A 21,213-nucleotide genomic window follows, 5' to 3' on the forward strand; every position below is an offset into this window, starting at 1 on the left:
ATAATGAGATAAAAAAAAAGATCTAATTTCAATAAGGTTCAAGACGTTTATCAGAATTCGTTATTCAGTAGCCTTGTTTGGATACACATTAGTCCAAATATTAGCAACACCTTAGAAAACATTAGGGATGATGTTCGAAACCGGTTCTCCCGGTTGTTCGATAAGAAAAGAACCGTTCGATAAGAAAAGAACCGATTCCATGGACTCGAATCCCTTTTTGAGAACCGGTTCCCGTTATCGAGGCCACTATAGTAAAGAAAAAGAGTTGGTTCTTTATTCGAATCCCTGGGAATGAATCCCATCCCACAAGAAATTTCCTGTGCGACATCACAGGAAATGACGGAGCTCAGTCATTAGACTGAGCTCCGTCATTTCCTGTGATGTCACACAAGCAGCAAAAATAATGGACCGGAAAAAAACGCCTCAAGGCATGGCTATTCACTATAGTGATCACAGAAACAGGTTGTTTTTGTGTTACTGTATATATTTGTTTTTCTGAAAAATCCCACTTTATATACTTTGGGTAACAACAGTCAATATATATATATATATATATATATATATATATATATATATATATATATATATATATATGTCTTAATAAGGTTATCCAAAAAATAGTGCTCGATACCGTAGTAGAGCGCAATATATGTATGTGTGGGGAAAAAAAATCACAAGACGATTGAGGGTACCCCCCTCATGAAACAGGCCTGTAGAGATGAAATAGTCTTGTGATTTTTTTCCCCCACACATACATATATATATATATATATATATATATATATATATATATATATATATATATATATATATATATATATATATATATATATATATATATATATATATATATACTTTTAGGGGGGTAACAGTCAATATTTATTTATTTATTTTATTTTGTTTTTTTCTTATGAAATAAAAGTAAACTTTTGTTAAACCAAATATTGTGTTTTGTTTTTTTTCCATATACAACAACCTATCTGGATTCTATAAGAGAATCGATAAGGAATCGGTTCGATAAGAGGATTCGATAATGGGCTCGAACTCGATCATTTCTTATCAAACATCATCCCTAGAAAACATATTGTTGAATTAAAACATTTCATAATCATCCATCTCTAAAAAAAAAAATATTGTGGCGCTTCATTTTTTTTAGCCACGCCCCCTCCTCGGGCACAACCGGAAAAGATTGGCACACCTTTGACGCTTCCCAAAGGTGAGTAACCAACAACGGAAAAGTGGACGTGAAATAGCATAAATAGTTGTTATTGTTAATTATTGTGTCAATAAATGTGTTACATTAAAATTTAAATGTATTTTTACAGACACTTGTTTTTACGTCCCTCTTCCACGGTGATACTCGGCTTTTTCACTCCTTTGGTGGTGCTTTAAACTCACACAATCCCTGTCTTTTTTTTTTTTAAATACACTATAAATACCAAGTAGACTTGTTTAAAAGTCCAAGCATTCAATTTTATACTTTTCAAACGGAGGAGCGTTTTCTTCTGTGCAACGCGGAAAAAAAGCGCCACTTCCGGTTTAAACACGACTTTGTCTTTCACCACTTTTGCAAACACCAAATAACATAACTACTTGTGGTGAAAATGGACTCAAGGTTTGTAACAATTGCTGGATGTTGCTACAGGTTCCGGTTTTGGAGCGGCCTGGGATGTTGAAATGAAGATACATGAGAAGGTTGTCTCCTTTTTTGAAGCCAGCAGCACACCTGTGGACAAAGAAGGATATCTCTTTAAGAAGGTAAGGTAATATAGGTGAAGTACTATTACAGTACAAAGGTAACAAATTCTACAGTAATGAGAAACACAAGTTTATATCCTTTTAAATGGTTACTTGCATTAATATCATATATTAGGATTGCATTACATTACAATGACTGTATAGTTTCTATTAGAGATGTCCGATAATATTGGACTGCCGAAATTCTCGGCCGATAAATGCTTTAAAATGTAATATCGGAAATTATCGGTATTGGTTTTAGAAAGTAAAATGTATGACTTTTTAAAATGCCGCTGTACGGAGTGGTACACAGACGTAGGGAGAAGTACAGAGCGCCATAAACCTTAAAGGGACTGCCTTTGCGTGCCGGCCCAATCACTTAATATCAACGGCTTTTCACACACACAAGTGAATGCAACGCATACTTGGTCAACAGTCATACAGGTCACACTGAGGGTGGCCGTATAAACAACTTTAACACTGTTACAAATATGCGCCACACTGTGAACCCACACCGAACGAGAATGACAAACACATTTCGGGAGAACATTCGCACCGTAACACAACAGAACAAATACCCAAAACCCCTTGCAGCACTAACTCTTCCGGGACGCTACAATATACACCCCCCGCTACCCCCCCCAACACCGCCCACCTCAACCTCCTCATGCTCTCTCAAGGAGAGCATGTCCCAAATTCCAAGCTGCTGTTTTGAGGCATGTCAAAAAAAAAATAATGCACTTTGTGACTTCAATAATAAATATGGCAGTGCCATGTTGGCATTTTTTTCCATAACTTGAGTTGATTTATTTTGGAAAACCTTGTTTCATTGTTTAATGCATCACAACAAAATTAGGCATAATAATGTGTTAATTCCACGACTGTATATATCGGTATCGGTTGATATCGGAATCGCTAATTAAGAGTTGGACAATATCGGGATATCGGCAAAAAAGGCATTATCGGACATCTCTAGTTTTTATAGATTATTTATTCAGTTTAAGAGCATGAAGTGGACAAAAGCTCTGAGTCTGTCTGCATAAAGCCAAATCATTTTGCATATTGTTCTTATGTGTGGCACCTTGAGACAAGAATATGTGGAATGACAGTCTAAAAGTAAAAGTCCAAAAGTTTCCCTTCACTCCTTATATTCCCCGTTTTTTGCATTATTATGTATAAAATATAAAAATGGCAAATCGAATCGCAATCGTAGTTTTGGAGGGAAAAATTGCAATTAGGTTTTTCTCAAAATCGTGCAGCCATTTTGTTATGTATATTACAGACTGAATTAGTGAGAATTAAAAATATCGAAATCCATGTCTGTCTAATATTGGTTTTCTGAGATATTGTCAACTGGTTGTACAACCTCCATGTATGTGAATATAATTGACGTGTTGATTGTAATTGTCCTCATATCTACAGGTGTTCATCTTTAAGCATCAGAACTATATTGTTGAATTTTACATTTATTATGTCTCTTAAAACCAATTGTTTAACTGACAATTTAGATATTAGTCCATATGGTAGGGCTGTGAATCTTTGGGCACCACACAATTCGATTAGATTCTTGGGGTTAACAATTAGATTCAGGATTCTCTATTAAAAATCAATACTTTTTTTGATACTATTGGGTGATTAACTACATTCTTTCTTAAAATGGATGAACAGCTCTGATACATTTCTATATTACTTAAAAGAAAACTGGCTTTGTTTAATAAAATTTTACCCAAACGTTTAATAAAGAGGCTGGACAAAAAAGAGACATTAATTTAAAAACGTTGTTGTTTTTTAATGGATTAAGAATCGTTCCAAATAGGAATCGGTATTCATTCTAAAATCGGTTTTGTTTTGTTTTGACACCCCTGCCATATGATATCGATCATAAAGAGAGGTTGTTTAATGCATCCTTGGATACAAATGACAAAAAGTCTCTATTTAACATCAAATAATACTTATACTACAATGAAACAGATTTCTATACTTTACATGACATTTCTGGAGCAGTTTTTTTGTCATTAGAATAAAATGTGTGAATTAATTTTAAGAACCTTTTTTGGAATTTTGTATATCATTCATAAACCTTATGTGATACAAGCAAACATACGTTTGTTTTTTTTGCATTCTTAAGCGTAAATAAAAGCTAGCAAAAGTCAGCTAACAATGGGGGTAATCAAAGTAATTGCGTCAATGTGTCTATTGCGCCCATAAAACACTCTAAAAACATCCAAAAACCTCTATCAATGTTTTATGTACATGCTGTAAGTGTTAATGTAATGTAGTAACAGGCCCATTCTTAACATGTAATATATACATATTCAACTGATTTTTAAACATACGGCAATCGCATTAATTTCACAGGCACATCACAACGTTCGCTATTACGTCAACAACTACGACTAATTATGGCAGACTTAATAAGACACAACAAAGACTACTTTAGGACAAATGATGATCCAGAAACTTATATTTTTGAGCCTGAATGTATAGAAGATGAGCTAGAAGTTTTAGAAGATGAGTGATAAGTAGATCCAGCAAGTAGCACTATTGCTAAGTGCTAAACTAGAAATACAAGCTACAAACATAATAAAACAAACAATTACTGTACAGTGTCTGCTCTCACTGGGATGCCGATTAATGAGATGTTTATATATTCCCGTTTAAATGAAGAATTAGTCATAATCCTCATGCAGATAAAAAAAACAACCCACAATAACGAAACAAGCATCTTTTTGTGTCTTTCTCGCCATCTCCAGGTCTAAGTTGAATGTCAAAGTAGAAAAACGTTTTGGTTAAATGCCACATTCTTCGACTACAGAAGTGAGAGACATCACTTATAATCTAAAATTAACTTTTACCAATTTAGAAGCAATGCAGCATATCACTGTCTAAGTTTGTCAACAGCTGCATAAGCTTACCTCTGTGTGATCACAGCGCTGCAAAAGTAGTTCCTCGGCCTTCGCGCTTATAATAATATGGCTAATACTTGGTTAATGTTCAGGTCACGCGGTAAGTGGAGTATTTTGGGTGTTTTTTTAACGTTTTTTGGAGGGCTTTATGGGCACAATAGCGTTAGTTCGAGTTAGCCGTATCTTACGAATTAGAATACATTAAAACAAAATGTGTTCTTGGTAGGGATTGTGAATGATAGGAAATTTCCAGAAAAGTGCAGTTCCTCCCTAAGGTTTCTTTTCACTAAATAAAACCTTCGTTGTAAAAATTTTTTATAATATTTGTGTTTTTTTCCACTATATTTGTACAGTATTTTATTATATAGTTTTTGTTATATTGGCTAAACTACGGCAATAGAGTAAAACCCAGCGAAGCTAATATTCATTTTAGGAGCTTGAGCAAATCCTGCAACATTTAACGTCTTAACTTCCTGTTGTGTAAGCCACAGAGTGAAAACCCTCTATTTTTAACCAGGGCGACATCAGGCCTTCCTACCACAAGCGCTGGTTCATTCTGAAGGGAAACCTCCTTTTCTACAAAGACCACCCGGATGACCGTGACCTCATCGGAGTCATTGTTCTGGAGGGCTGCACCGTCCAGCTGTGTGAGTCCGACGAGCAGTTCGCCTTCTCGTTGGTGTGGAGCGAGCCGAGTCTGCGACCCTACAAGTTCGCCGCAGAGGACCAGGCCGGCCAGGAGAGCTGGATAAAGGCCTTGCTCTCGGCCAACCACGGCTACTTGGCCCTGCTGGTGATGGACCTGGAGAAGAAGTACAGAGGTAAGATACTCAAAAGTCGTTGTTTGTCAAACTGAGTGTCCATTGTTCTGCAAGGTGGCTGCAGAACGCTCCGATACACAATTGTTACATTGTCTCAAAATGAAATGAAAAATGACACAATATCTAATTGTGTGTGTGTGTATACATATATGTATATATAATATATTCATTGTACACACACATCAGTTATGCTTTTATGTAACTGATTCTGATGTTAAATCATCTAGAAATGCATCAGCAGCATTCAATGGACCCCAAAATATATATATTTTTAACATGAGCTGCTTATCATAGACAACCATTATCAATATGAGATTATGGTGCTACAAATGACTTGCTGTTAAGTCAAAATGAGTGTTATGAAATAATACATTATTCAAAATTGTTTTTAACTTTTATACTAATTAAAAAATACAGTTAAAAATTCATAAAAAAAATAGGTTACTGGAGAATGGTAACAAAGTGTAGTTTAAAAAATTGTCAAAACTGTTTTATATAGATACAATATTTAGTTTTAACCTCATTTTCAGTAACCTCAAAAAGACAGCATGATGTCATTAGCGCCAAGTAGCGTTCAGACCGCTACTATGCTGTCAAATCTTGTCTTTTTAAAGGGAAACAGTCTTTATTTTTCAGCGATAATGTAAAATACATTACTGCAGTATGTAGGTATAGTTTACTAAAAACATTTACAAACATTTTCTGAGTGTACCTAATATTTTTAGTTCGAAATGTTAGCATGCCATTAGCGAATGAGCGAGTATGGATGTGAAAAATTTTATTTTTGGAGGGAAACTGTCTTTATAATTGTTGATCGGGTAAAACAGTTTACTGCAGAATGGTGTGTAGGATATATTTCAAACATTTTCTGTATATATTTTCTTTAAGACCAGAATGTTAGCAATTAGCTGATAGTTTACGTGTAACAGAAAACCTGCCATTTTAGAGTGAAATCAGTCTTTGTCAAAATAATAAAAATCATTTATGCAGGGTAAACATTTCATTTACAATTTCCATAAAAGTATGACACAAACTGCAAATATGTAAAATAATAAATACGGTAGATATGGTTTCATTGATAAACATTCAAAAACAATTTTATTTGATATTAATTAAAATATACAGTAGAAAATTAATTTAAAATACCAAAAAAGGTGCGTATGTTTAAAAGAATAATTAAAGATATTTTAAATGATGAATAGATAAATTTGAATACAACGTTCCCTCTGAGTTGCACGCTTGCGCACTGCTCATGTGTCCTCTGCATACAGCCCATCTATGCTGCGAACAAAATCAAATCCCATCTGAACTGTAAATTAAAAACAATTTATACTGTATGCTTTTGCAAAGCAACTGTGGGTGACAGGTGACAACAAGCGGCCACAACAGATTAAAAACAATATTCGTCAGCACTGTTCAATTTTTGTAACGTCTGTCAAGACGCTTTAAGGAAGACAGGAATTCCATCGATCACTTTATTGAGCAAAACGGTTTGTCGGCCGTAACCACACCAAATACATGAGTAGAAAACTCATTTAGCAAAATTTTCTGCCATACAAACATGTCCAAAACCAACTTTGTGTCGACGGTCATATCCACCGCTCACTTGCCCCAACACACACACTCATTGCACTTTCTTAGTAATGCGTTCATGGCCACACAAAAAATCCAACACCACGCATAAAGTGTAAATTCCCAATCGTTACACTATACTTCCCAATCTGATTTGAGCTTAGTCTACTGTCATTTATTAAGAATCTTAATTTATGGATAATAAATATGGAATGCTGTTACTAGACTACAGAAATGCTAATAAAAATATATTTTACAGACAGAAAGTTACAGGAATGTAAATGTTATCCCGTGCTTACATCTCATTGTGCAACATAAGAATGTTTGAAAGGGAATCAATAGGGGTGGGGGAAATAATCGATGTTTAGATGCATCGAAATTTAGACATTGACGATTATAAAATCAATTAGTCAAAGTCTATAATCTATGTATTTATTGTAAATAATGTAATGCAGACAGTTCTAAAATTTGGCTGACTCCATCGAGCCACCTCACAGAGAGATCCGACCAGCTCCTTTATTTTAGGACACTTATGTTGCAGTTTTGCACACATTCCCATTAATTTAATAAATGTGGGAATTAATTTAAATGTTTGTTATTGCAAATGCACTGGTTTTTTTTTTAATTTGCAAGTTATAAACGCTTGTTTAGTGAAACTAAAAAATGTGTAAAACTGCATCAATATACATAAATGTAAGATGCATCAATAATCGATTGTTAATCTAATCGTAGCTTCTGAATCGTAATTTTAATCGAATCGTGACGTGCCCAAAGATTCCCACCTCTAGGAATTAATGTGATCTCTGAACGGGGTACACATCCTTTCCAAAGTAGGACCCCCACCTAGACATACAATACTACCGTAGAACATAGTTAATGAAAAACAAGATCTTTTTGGTTGTTTTGTTTTTTAAGTGGGACAAATCACTTATAATAGAAAATAATCTCATGGAAATGACTGCTGTCATTTGATTAAAATAATGAGACATTTAACTTGTTATGAATTAGGTTTGAGACAGGTGTGCTGCTGGTGTGCACGTCTGATGTTGCTCACATGTGCTCCACTGACTGCTCAGGGAGTTTTTGCCTTTGCTCACACACATGAACAATTAGAGGGAACATTGATTGAATGTATGGAGCCGTCATAGAATTATTATTTTTTTATATAGTAGTTTTATTTCAGTGAATAGCATGTATGACTGTACATATTTGTGGAAGCTAGATCTGCTGCTGTTGATTACTTGATTAATTAGATAAAACACACTTTAAAATAGTTGAAATAAACATAAATTGTTCTGCTTGCCTTAACCTTCTTCTTTTGATTATATCATTAACACTTTTAGCGCGTGTGCAATATTTAAAAAATGTAAAACACACAGATCACCACACGCAAACATCACTGCTCTCTTGTGCGCTCGATTGCAGTGTCTGTGCAAAAACTTAGTCAGCGAAATTAAAGTTCCAGGCACCCCATGTGGTCTGCATCATATAAATGTGTATTAGTTACACTCATTAAATGATTAATTGAACCATGCGAATATAAATAGAAGATTTTTTCAAATCTAATTAATCGATTGAATCATTGCTGCCACAATGGAAGCTAACTCTTTTACTGTACTTGCAAACGGCTACAGTCGACGTATTCGTTTAATCTGGAGCTAGAAGATGTTTAAAGAGTACACGATACGTAAACTTAAAATCACAAGTATTTATTCCCTATTGGATACAATTCTAATACAATTTGTCTGAGCGCTGTCTGTCCCTAGTAGCATTCAACACGGCAGCTTACACAGGGCTGTCCGGACGCGCTCTTACAATATATAACACAATGTGTGAATATACAATGAGGTGGCTTCCTCCAGGCGTGGAATATTCCTCTGCTTTCTTCTCCCTGGACTCCAACTTCATATTTGGTGTTGTCCTTCAGACCTCGGCAAAGAAGCCATGTCAGCTGTGGCAAGAATGTAGGAGATAAGAGTTGTATGTGCGTAGGCATGAACTTGGACCCAGTTTCAACTGGAACTTTAGAGCATATGATTAGTTGCACGGCCTATTCTAAGCATATATATATTAAACATTTCTTAATCACTTCATCCTTCATTATCTTAATTATATACCAACACTACGCACTTAAGTGTGAAAATGTACCAGAACACGTACCCCTACTGTGTTGTCAGAACTAGAGATTTCCGATATTTTTATATGCCACATCAATGTGGAATGCGCTCCCAACAGGTATAAAAGAAAGGGCATCTCTATCCTCCTTCAAAACCGCAATAAAAGTACACCTCTAGGCAGCTACAACCCTAAACTAACACCCTTCCCGGATTGTTAATAATCAAATGTAAACAATCAAATGCAGATACTTTTTCTTATGCCTTCTGAACTCTCTCTCTCTCTCTCTCTCTCTCTCTCTCTCTCTCTCTCTCTCTCTCTCTCTCTCTCTCTCTCTCTCTCTCTCTCTCTCTCTCTCTCTCTCTCTCTGATGACTGATGATAACAACCAAACCTAACCCCCCGCCCCCTCATCTTGTGCGATGACTGTATTATGATGATAGTATATATCTGATAGTATATATCTGTATCATGAATCAATTTAAGTGGACCCCGACTTAAACAAGTTGAAAAACTTATTCGGGTGTTACCATTTAGTGGTCAATTGTACGGAATATGTACTTCACTGTGCAACCTACTAATAAAAGTCTCAATCAATCAATCAATCAATCGGTATCGGTTTCAAAATTATCTGGATCGGTTTCAAAAAGTTAAATTTGTGACTTTTTAAAACGCCGCTGTGTACACGGACGTAGGGAGAAGTACAGAGCGCCAATAATCCTTAAAGGCACTGCCTTTGCGTGCCGGCCCAGTCACATATTATCTACGGCTTTTTACATACACAAGTGAATGTAATGCATACTTGGTCAACAACCATACAGGTCACACTGAGGGTGGCCGTATAAACAACTTTAACACTGTTACAAATATGTGCCACACTGTGAACCCACACCAAACAAGAATGACAAACACATTTCGGGAGAACATCCGCACCGTAACACAACATAAGCACAACAGAACAAATACCCAGAACCCCTTGCCGCACTAACTCTTCCGGGACGCTACAATATACACCCCCCGCTACCCCTATAACCCCGCCACCCCCGCCAAGCCTGCCCACCTCAACCTCCTCATGCTCTCTCAGGGAGAGCATGTTCCAAATTCCAAGCTGCTGTTTTGAGGGATGTTAAAAAAAAGTATGCACTTTGTGACTTCAATAATAAATATGGCAGTGCCATGTTGGCACTTTTTTCCATAACTTGAGTTGATTTATTTTGGAAAACCTTGTTACATTGTTTAATGCATCCAGCGGGGCATCACAACAAAATTAGGCATGATAATGTGTTAATTCCACGACTGTATATATCGGTATTGGTTGATATCAGAATCAGTAATTAAGGGTTGGACAATATCGGAATATCGGATATCTGCAAAAAAGCCATTATCGAACATCTCTAGTCAGAACTATTATTATTCTGACAAATACACGACATGATGGCTGGCGCTATTATTAAACATCAAAGGGTCATATTGACTTGAAATTTCTCACGCAACTCAAGAAACTTGACAAACCACCCATCGTAACTTTAATGTGTTTATAGTGCGCTCACCACAAAAATTGATGCTCACATTGAGGGGACTGGTAAGCGTGTAAAGTGTGTAAAGTTTAAGAAAGATGGGTTAAGCAAAAATGTTCTTGGAGCATCTGTCTTCCTGCTCATGTAAATGTTTTTTCTTTTACATCTGCTTCCTGTTCCTGTAGAGACGTTAGATGCGTTGTTCAGTGACCCCGCCAACAGTGTCGCCACACCAAACCTCCTCACGACAAAAGCCGACCGTCAATGGAACCCGCGGTCGTCCACATGGCACGCAGCAGCCGCAGCAGTGTCCTCAGGCCCGAGTGTGAGCTCCAACAGGACCCTCCTAACCCCGTCTATTCCCCCCAAGTCAGCCAGCAGGAGGTCACCTAAACTGTGGCCCAAGAGGACCGCCAACGTGACGCCTGTCGACGAGCCTGCCCCGCCTGCCGGGGACTGGTCAGCGGTGTGTTCAGGGACACAGGAGGATTTTGAAAAATTGCACGAGGACTTTGGAAAGGAAGTAAAGGACCTTATCGCCGAATGGTCAAGAAGCAGACAAGTCGGCAAAGCCGCCCTCGAAGAGAATTTGATAGATTTCTGAGTGTCCAAATACATTTTTCTAAACCTCATTTCAATATTAGTGACAGCAGTGCAGTAATTTAAAAAGGGTTTTATTTTACTTGCATGTACACTTCAGCACGCACCTTGGACATATTTCCAGGTAAAGTGACATTTTTACTTACAGAACGGTGCTTACCGGTAGTTATTTTTAGCTGGGATTTTTAGATATTTTATTATTTGATATTTAATCTTTTTATTCAAACAAAAATGCCCAAAATATTCATATACCTGTTATAAGTGTATAGGAGATTAGAATATACAACATGACTATTTACAGTAAATGACCCAGGAATGACATCAGACCAGCTGCCAGAAGATTTTTGACTACCTAGCTTTTTTTTCCAATAGGTCCTTAAAAAACAGCAGCACTCCTGTCCGACAGTTTCTTTGACTATCATTGGTCTTTAAAAACAGCAGGGACCTCCTGTCATTAAGAAAATCTTTGACTAGCATTTTTTTTTTTTTGCACTAGTTCCTTAAAACAGCAGACGACCTGTCATAAAGAGGATCTTTGAGTAGCTGTTTTGCAATAGGTCCTTAAAAAACAGCAGCACTCCTGTCCGACAGTTTCTTTGACTAGCTTTGGTCTTTAAAAACAGCAGAGATCTCCTGTCATGAAGAGAATCTTTGACTAGCATTTTTTTTTTTTGTGCAGTAGATCCTTAAGAACATCAACGAGCTCCTGTCATATAGTTTCTTTGACCAGCGTCGATCCTTAAAAACATCAACAGAATCTTTGAGCAGCACTTCTTTTTTACACTAGTTCCTTAAAACAGCAGACGACCTGTTATATAGAGGATCTTTGATTAGCTTTTTTGCAATAGGTCCTTAAAAAACAGCAGCACTCCTTTCCGACAGTTTCTTTGACCAGTGTCAATCCTTAAAAACATCAACAGAATCTTTGACCGGCACTTTTTTACAGTAGTTCCTTAAAACAGCAGACAACCTGTCATATAGAGGATCTTTGAGTAGCTGTTTTGCAATAGCTCCTTAAAAAACAGCAGCACTCCTGTCCGACAGTTTCTTTGACTAGCGTTGGTCTTTAAAAACAGCAGAGACCTCCTGTCATTAAGAGAATCTATGACGAGCATTTTTTTTTTTGCAGTAGATCCTTAAAACATCAACAAGCTCCTGTCATATAGTTTCTTTGACCAGCGTCGATCCTTAAAAACGTCAACAGAATCTTTGACCAGCACTTTTTTTTTTTGTTACAGTAGTTCCTTAAAGCAGCAAATAACCTGCCATATAGAGGATCTTTGACTAGCTTTTTTGCAATAGGTCCTTAAGACACAGCAGCACTCCTTTCTGACAGTTTCTTTGACTATCGTTGGTCTTTAAAAACAGCAGAGACCTCCTGTTATTAAGAGAATCTATGACCAGCACTTATTTTTTTACAGTAGTTCCTTAAAGCAGCAGACAACCTGTCATACAGAGGATCTTTGACTAGATTTTTTGCAATTCGTCTTCAGAACAGTCTCAATTAGAGGATTTTTGACAAGTCTTTAAAAACAGCTGTCCTCCTGTCACGCAGAGAATCTTTGACTAGTATTTATATGATTTTTTTACAGTGTCCTTAAAAAAACAAAACTGAGTGCTCCGATCAGATGGAAAATATTTGACTAGTGTTTTAGGCAATCGGTTCTTTAAAAGAGCAACGCACTTTTGTGTCATGTATTGGGAATCTTTGACCAGCACTTCTTTTTTTTTTTGTACAGTAGTTCTTTAAAACAGCAGACGACCTGTCCTATAGAGGATTTTTGACTATCTTTTTTAATAGGTCTTTAAAAACCAGCATCCTCATAGCTTAAAAATACAACAAAACTGAAACATATTGTTAAAGAAGAAGTCTTTTGTCACCTTCATTGTCATTTTTAGCCACAACAAACAAATCCACCAGATAAAAACATACTTTTACTGAAAATGTAACAAGTAATGATGACTTATTTGTGTGATGGATGCACATCCAGCTCAGTTGAGATGACTCCTGTGCTGCATTGAAGCCAATTAAAGATTAGTAGTCCACACAAACCACTAACATGGCCTCTGAATTAATTAATGGTCAGACGGATCAACTCTTGTATTTTCTGATACTCGAACCCTTTTAATGAGGGCGGTTGGTTTAAAAGGGGACTGTCGGGTCAAGGCAACAAGGCAGAATTTTAAGAAGTAAGCGAAAATGGCTGAGAAAGAGAATGGTGGCGAGGTTGGGAGGCCAGGGCTATTTCAGTCAGTACAGCTGTCTGGTTTTTATGGTCTTTCTCTCTCTCTTTTCACCTTCACCACGCTTTCCTTTGCCGGTGACCTTATTCAACGGACTCTCCTGTAGGTGCTTGCCACCATTTAAAGCAAACCAAAGTAGACCCCTTATGCAATGAGCAGTGACAAAAAACAAAAACAACAACAACATGGATATTGATCCAATTAGAAGTAGCTGTGATGGCCTATATCAGTTCCCCTCTGACATGCCTCATGATTGACAGCAGCCAATGCAGCTCATATATGGAGTTAAGTGGGCGGGCCTCTATTCTTGCTGTTGGAAAGCGACCCAAATTTGTGCAACTGCCAAAAAAAAATCAACAATCATTGGGATAATGAAGCACTTTAATGATATGCGATCGGCTTCCTGTCGGAGTATTAAATACATCCGCCTGCTTCAGTGTCATGTTTACATTTCTCGCTCATATCGCAGGCCGTGTTGTCGCGTGCCATCCATCCCCTGGACTGGACCCAAAGCCCATCTGCCAACTGTTTCCAAGCTTCACGGCTGTTCATACACCCGAGTAGTCATCTACGCCCCTGAGGCAGGTGATGATGGCGGGTTATGCCACTTAGGACGCTGGGCAATAGGCCGCTTCAAAAAGCGGCCTATTCGGCCATATTAGTACGCACACGTTGTGTTAAATTCGCCTCATTCCAAGACTCCTCATGCCTATTTTGGATGGTCAGTAAGGCGATACGGCCCCTGTCACCTCCTCGCTCCGCCCTTTTTTCTTTTACTTTTCCCTTAGCTCTGTTTTCCTGCCAAACCTGATGCGGGGGCTAACTTTAGCCCCCCGCCGACCGGTATATAATGCCCCATGGGTGCCTTGCTTGCATGTCAGTCACATCGGTTTGGCGTAGGCTTCTCTTCTTGACCAACAACAACCCAACAAACTTGAGAGATGGTGAGTTTAGTTTATGTAGGAGTTGGCATGAAATACTTCTTTTTTTCCCCACACATATCACAAGAATTCCATTCTCATGAGTTTTTTTTGACCTTCCGTCTCAGGCACCCAAGAAGGCCAAGAGGAGGCAGCAGCAGGGCGAGGGTGGATCCTCCAACGTGTTCTCCATGTTTGAGCAGAGCCAGATCCAGGAGTACAAAGAGGTAAAAAAAATAATCAGAGCCTCCTGGGTGACCCCACTGGAATTCTGCCACACAGCTGATGGGATCAATAAACTGCATTGGAAACTCAAACTTTGCGCTATTATACGAGGGTGTTCAAAGTGTGGCACAGGGGCCATTTTTGCTGTTTTTTTATTGGCCTTTGACATGTTCTAAAAAACTTATTTGTTATTAAACATTTTTTTGGGATATAATAACTATGCTTTGTCAAGCCAAGATTACAATGTTTAAAAAAAGCTTAGCATATACTGATGTCTATTGAGTTAGTTTTAGCAGATTTAATGCATCAAAGTGGCCTCCGCATTAAGTTTTTCAGTATGCTGCACACTAAAGGGTAAATACGTATCAAAACATACATCTCTACTGCGGTGCCTGTGCTATTATTGTCATGACCAATAAATACGCAACACGGTGCCACTTTTACTAAAACCCCTCAGGTCAAACTAGAAAAAGTAGACTATTGTGCAAAAGTGCATTCATGTCAGCAATTGTGGGGCGGTATAGCTCGGTTGGTAGAGTGGCCGTGCCAGCAACTTGAGGGTTGCAGGTTCGATCCCCGCTTCCGCCATCCTAGTCACTGCTGTTGTGTCCTTGGGCAAGACACTTTACCCACCTGCTCCCATTGCCACCCACACTGGCTGAAATGTAACTTAGATATTGGGTTTCACTATGTAAAGCCCTTTGAGTTACTAGAGAAAAGCGCTATATAAATATAATTCACTTCACAATTCAAATTCAAAGTGAGATATGTCAAGCCTTTATTTGTTATAATTAAAATTTTAATGATCATGGCTTACAGTTTTTGAAAACCCAAAAATTTTCCGAGGTTTTTAATTTGAGATTTTCATAAGCTGTAAACCAAACTACGTCCGTAGTTTGGCTGAATACGGCCCGCCAGCGTCCAAAATCCGGCCCGCGGGAGGTCTTAAGTTGTTTTTTTTTATTTGTCTTTTCTAATTTATTTTCTACCGCTTGTCACTCTCGGGGTTTCCTAATCATATTGTCTAAAAATGCATTTTCCCATCGATATCGTGACATCATCGCGCTCGCGACGCACTCTTTTAGTCAATTAGTGCGTGAGGAATATGAATATATATATATATATATATACACACACACACACATACATACACACACAGCCCGGCCCCTGGCCAAATGTTTTTTAACCCAATGCGGCCCCCGAGTCAAAAAGTTTGCTGCAAGCCATAATCATCAAAATGATATCAACAAAGGCTTAACATATCTTGTGTCACATATTAGTTTCACCTTGTAAATTTGATTGCCGGAATAAGGAAACCTTTCCACGATATTCAAATTTATTGAGTTTCACCTGTCTGTGTACTTGAAATTTCTCACACAGCTCAATGCGATCTATGCGGTAACTTTGAGGCGTTTTGTTGAATCACCACAAAACCTGGTACATACCTTCAGGGGACCGACAAGCACATGTGTGTAAAATTTAGACAAGATTACTATAAATAAAAAAATCATGGCCGCCACAAACTAATCAGTGTGGGTCTTGTTTGATTGTAAAACTATATATATTACATGTACAGAGCATTTTGACCGCAGTACATATGGGGCGCCGCGGGTGTGTTTTTTTTTTTTTACGTGATATTTTAGTCCTCGCATAGCTCCAGAAGTGCAAAGGTGATGGAACATACTGCAGACGGAGGAAGAATAGTCACGAGGCCCAGTGGGAGTGGGGGTGACAGCTGTAATCAATACCCTCTGCCTAAATGTAACGCAATGCAACGGGCTTGTCCGGCATTCCGAGACCGTTTTAACACCTCAGGAAGACAAGTGGCCGACCAGCTGCCAAGTCCCGGGAAGGTTTCCGTCGCCATCTTTGGTTTCACTGCGGAGAAGTGCAACATTTACGCGTGCCAATCATCGCTTTATTCTGTTGTCATGTGCACATGAAATAATAGTAAGCGAAGAGGAGCTGGCAAAAACCAAGAAAAAAGTTGGATTTATGTCATGCGAGGACATGTTTTCTCCCCGGCAGGCTTTCACAATCATCGACCAGAACAGAGATGGCATCATCAGCAAGGACGACCTGAGGGACGTGCTGGCCACCATGGGTCAACTCAACGTGAAGAATGAGGAGCTGGAGGCCATGGTGAAGGAGGCCAGCGGCCCCATCAACTTCACCGTCTTCCTCACCATGTTCGGCGAGAAGCTGAAGGGTGCGTTAAAAACTCTCACTTGGCACCCAGAAATGGGATGCGGGTCCATTTTTATGGACAAGATATGTTTAAATAATGACAATTGTTTTTTCATATAGGTGCTGATCCCGAGGACGTTATCGTGAGCGCTTTCAAGGTCCTGGACCCCGAGGCCACGGGCTCCATCAAGAAAGAATTGTAAGCTTATGATATTATTATTTTTTCATCTTTTTTAAATAAGAGTCTTTGCGTGTCTATTGAGCTGTTTTTGTCCACGCCAGTCTGAGCGTGTTGTGTACTATGTGCACTGTGCCTTTTATCACATACAACAGGGAAACTTGCGGCCCCCCGGCCCATATTTTGTGGCCCTCTACTTAACTTCCCGGTTTAGTGGAGTGTTTCTTCACCATTGTTGGGCCGCCAAAAAATATCAGTTTCCCAGCTGTGGGCTGCAATATTACCCTTCGAGTGCAATACATCAGACACTGATTGTTATTTATTACTCCGGTACTCTTGTCTTGCTCTGTATATTGTACAGTATTTTGTATTTCTATAGTGTTTTGTATATTGTACAGGATTGCTTATTATTTTTATTGGATAGTAGTCTGTTTATTTCAATTGTTAGTTTTTTCTTTATTACCTCTTGTGTAATTTATTTTTGCCCCATATTTGTTCCCACTACCGCACCTTAAGTTGGAGTCCTTAATCTCGTTATATGCAAATATAATGACAATAAAGTCCATTCTATTCTATTCTATTCTGTGGGCCGTAGTGGTACTCAGGTGTAATACACTTTTCCACCACTTGTGGCAGTAATGACAATCTCAAACAAACAGAGAAAGTCTGGAGCTGAAGTCATAGAAAAGTTTTTGCACATGTTTTACTAAAGTGTAAAGCTGTATTTTCATTTGTTTTTTAGTTTTATTGACTGTGAATACTTATGTGCATGAGATTTAAAAAAAAAAAAAAAAAAATTGCTAAAAATTCTTAAACGTTTTACATTGTCATTATGGGGTATTGTGAATAGAATTTTGAGGTCAACATTTTTTTATTCCAGTTTAATTAAGAAACATATTAATAATTATTTAGTTGATTCACTTTAGCACAACGTAATTGTATGTAAATGTATTTTTTTCGTCAGTTATTTATGAGTTCCTTCTTACGCAGTATATTTGGTAAGTACTTATTTTTCTAATCAGCGGCAGCCGGACCTGAGGCTAAAGTTTATGTGTTAAATAAATAATCATCTTTGACAAGATTGTAAACTCCAAGTAGGTCAGATATAATTACCTGTAGTTTACCTGACACATGAAACGTGACGAATTGGTGAGTGAACTATCCAATTTAGCCACCAGATAGCAGTAGAGTGTTGAATTTCTTAAAATGTGTTTTTGCGGCAATTCCAACTTTCACCACAGGGTCAGTTGTTATGGAGAGTGGCGCTTTCCATCATTTTCAGCAGACTGCATTGCAAAATGATTCACCCGGCCGGCTATACCTTCACCTCACGTGAAATCTATCCAGGAACGTGGCAATATGAATCCCTTCCCTACTGTAAATGAGACCTGCTTTTAGTCAATAGTTAAATATTTTTGAAAAATGTTACAATAAAAACAATGTAACACAGAAGTTACAGCACACCAAACATTTGGCAACACAAATAGCAACTTGCATTAAGCAAGCTGAAATGATAAGTTTAGGTTGGTTAAAGCGTGATCCCGAAGTAAATACTTTCCAGCTTACTCAGAATCCACCTCAAATCTTTGACTACCGACTAGTAGAGATGTCCGATAATATCGGACATCGATAAATGCTTTAAAATGTAATATCGGAAATTATCGGTATCGGTTTCAAAATTATCGGTATCGGTATCAAAAAGTAAAATGTATGACTTCTTAAAACGGCGCTGTGTACACGGAGGTAGGGAGAAGTACAGAGCGCCAATAAACCTCAAAGGCACTGCCTTTGCGTGCCGGCTCAGTCACATAATATCTACGGCTTTTCACACACACACGTGAATGCATGCATACTTGGTCAACAGCCATACAGGTCACACTGAGGGTGGCCGTATAAACAACTTTAACACTGTTACAAATATGCGCCACACTGTGAACCCACACCAAACAAGAATGACAAACACATTTCGGGAGAACATCCGCACCGTAACACAACATAAACACAACACAACAAATACTCAGAACCCCTTGCAGCACTAACTCTTCCGGGACGCTACAATATACACCCCCCACTTCAACCCCGCCCACCTCAACCTCCTCATGCTCTCTCAGGAAGAGCATGTCCCAAATTCCAAGCTGCTGTTTTGTGGCATGTTAAAAAAAAGAATGCACTTTGTGACTTCAATAATAAATATGGCAGTGCCATGTTGGCATTTTTTTTTCCATAACTTGAGTTGATTTATTTTGGAAAACCTTGTTACATTATTTAATGCATCCAACGGGGCATCACAACAAAATTAGGCATAATAATGTGTTAATTCCACCACTGTATATATCGATATCGGTTGATATCGTAATTAAGAGTTGGACAGTATCTGATATCGGCAGAAAAGCCAATATCGGACATCTCTACCGACTAGCATAGTGATGCTCGCTACACTGCTCGCATTACACTCACATTTTTAACAGCAATAGCCTATTTGCTGAAGAAATACAAAATGTCTGTAACTGACCAGCTGATTGTTGGTAAAGCTTTATTTTAAGATGTGTAGCAAAGCCTTTAAAAAAAATAAATAAATAAATGTCGTTTTCTCACATCAAATCACTGTTAAAATATTTATTTGTCTGTTTCCCTTCTCTAGCCTTGAGGAGCTCCTGACCACACAGTGTGACAGGTTCACCGCTGAGGAGGTGGGCTTCATCGCCAACACATTATGTCACAGGCGCAGCATTTACAAGCTTCTCTTTAATGTGCCCTCCAGATGACCAACTTGTGGGCCGCCTTCCCTCCCGATGTAGCCGGCAATGTGGACTACAAGAGCATCTGCTACGTCATCACACACGGGGAGGAAAAGGAAGAGTAAAAAGTTGCCTTTCTGCCGAGCTCCCGCCGTACCCGCCCCACACGCCGACCACCACCAACTCTCTCCGACGCGCCCACCCGCCCTGCCCCTTTCTTCTCGCCAGCTCAGAAAAGACTCCTTTCATCGAGGACTTGAAGGCTGCGGTGGGTGTTTGTGTGTGGGAACCGACAGGATGATTATTTTCTAAATAAGAAATAATCTTGTGACAATTGAAACAAACTCTCTCTCCATCGCTGTCCCATGTCTTTTCATCTGGTCACCTTTCCCCCTTTATTTTGTGCATCTGGTTGAGGCCAGCAGTGCGTGCATGATACCTACGAAATGTCTTTTTGAATCTCGGGTGCTGTGATGCATGCAAAGTCACTTACTTGAAACAAGTAAGACGCCTGACCCACCCTGGTCTGATAGCCTCAACCTTGCATACGGCGCCTAATGGATCCGTCTTTTTTTCTTTGTAAAGGAGAAGAGTGGGCACTAGAATAGTCTGCCAACTCCTCTCCTTCACACAGTTAAAGCTGCAGGGAGTTCATTTGCGGCTTGAAAGCTGCATGTAGGACAGAGATGGCGAAAGATGAGGAGGGGGGGGCGGTGAAGGATAACTTCCTGCTCGCCCTCTCGCTGCTGTTTCCCTCCTGTCGTTGTGACTGTCTATATCATCACTGTAACAAAGAAAGAAGTACAAATAAAATCCACTATCTTTCGTATGCGACTGTGTCTTGTCTTTTGCCTTAATTGGGGCGTTGTGAGGGGAAAGTCTTAGAATATATAGGGCGGTACAGCTCTTGAGGGTTCCAGGTTTGATCCCCGCTTCCGCCATCTTAGTCACTGCCCTTGTGTCCTTGGGCAAGACACTTTACCAACCTGCTCCCAGTGCCACCCACACTGGTTTCAATTAGAGATGTCCGATAATATTGGCCTGCTTATATTATCGGCCGATAAATGCGTTAAAATGTATTATCAGTATCGTTTTTTTTTATTATCGGTATCTTTTTTTTTTTTTTTTTAATTAAATCAACATAAAAAACACAAGATACACTTACAATTAGTGCACCAACCCAAAAAACCTCCCTCCCCCATTACACTCATTCACACAAAAAGGTTGTTTCTTTCTGTTATTAATATTCTGGTTCCTACATTATATATCAGTTTCATAATACACCTCACGGTGCAACCTGGACACATCATCAGTGATTCTCCCGGGGTCATAGGGTGTTTCGGGTCTTAATCAAACACCCTCTCCCGGGCGACCCAGCCGAGGGTGATCAGTCCCTCGACTTGTGTCCAGGTAGCGCTCCACGCCACGCGTCCCCCCTCCGACGGTCTACCCCG

The 21,213-nt window shown here is 38.8% G+C and overlaps 2 protein-coding genes across 2 annotated transcripts; both read left to right on the top strand.

Moving 5' to 3' along the window:
• Window positions 1–1,204: 1,204 nt before the first annotated feature.
• Window positions 1,205–13,326, top strand: LOC133610997 (sesquipedalian-1-like). Its single transcript, XM_061967820.1, has 4 exons — window positions 1,205–1,216; window positions 1,646–1,758; window positions 5,161–5,464; window positions 10,853–13,326. Exons 2-4 carry the CDS (start codon window positions 1,678–1,680, stop codon window positions 11,269–11,271), a joined length of 804 nt encoding a protein of 267 aa, XP_061823804.1. The 5' UTR covers window positions 1,205–1,216; window positions 1,646–1,677; the 3' UTR covers window positions 11,272–13,326.
• An 805-nt stretch (window positions 13,327–14,131) lies between these two features.
• Window positions 14,132–20,588, top strand: mylpfb (myosin light chain, phosphorylatable, fast skeletal muscle b). The gene is made up of 6 exons (XM_061967821.1): window positions 14,132–14,455; window positions 14,560–14,658; window positions 16,685–16,865; window positions 16,964–17,042; window positions 19,663–19,711; window positions 19,783–20,588. Exons 1-6 carry the CDS (start codon window positions 14,453–14,455, stop codon window positions 19,882–19,884), a joined length of 513 nt encoding a protein of 170 aa, XP_061823805.1. The 5' UTR covers window positions 14,132–14,452; the 3' UTR covers window positions 19,885–20,588.
• Window positions 20,589–21,213: the final 625 nt, after the last annotated feature.

The sequence above is a fragment of the Nerophis lumbriciformis genome, linkage group LG11, assembly GCF_033978685.3.
Source record: "Nerophis lumbriciformis linkage group LG11, RoL_Nlum_v2.1, whole genome shotgun sequence".
In the NCBI taxonomy this organism is placed as follows: Eukaryota; Metazoa; Chordata; class Actinopteri; order Syngnathiformes; family Syngnathidae; genus Nerophis; species Nerophis lumbriciformis.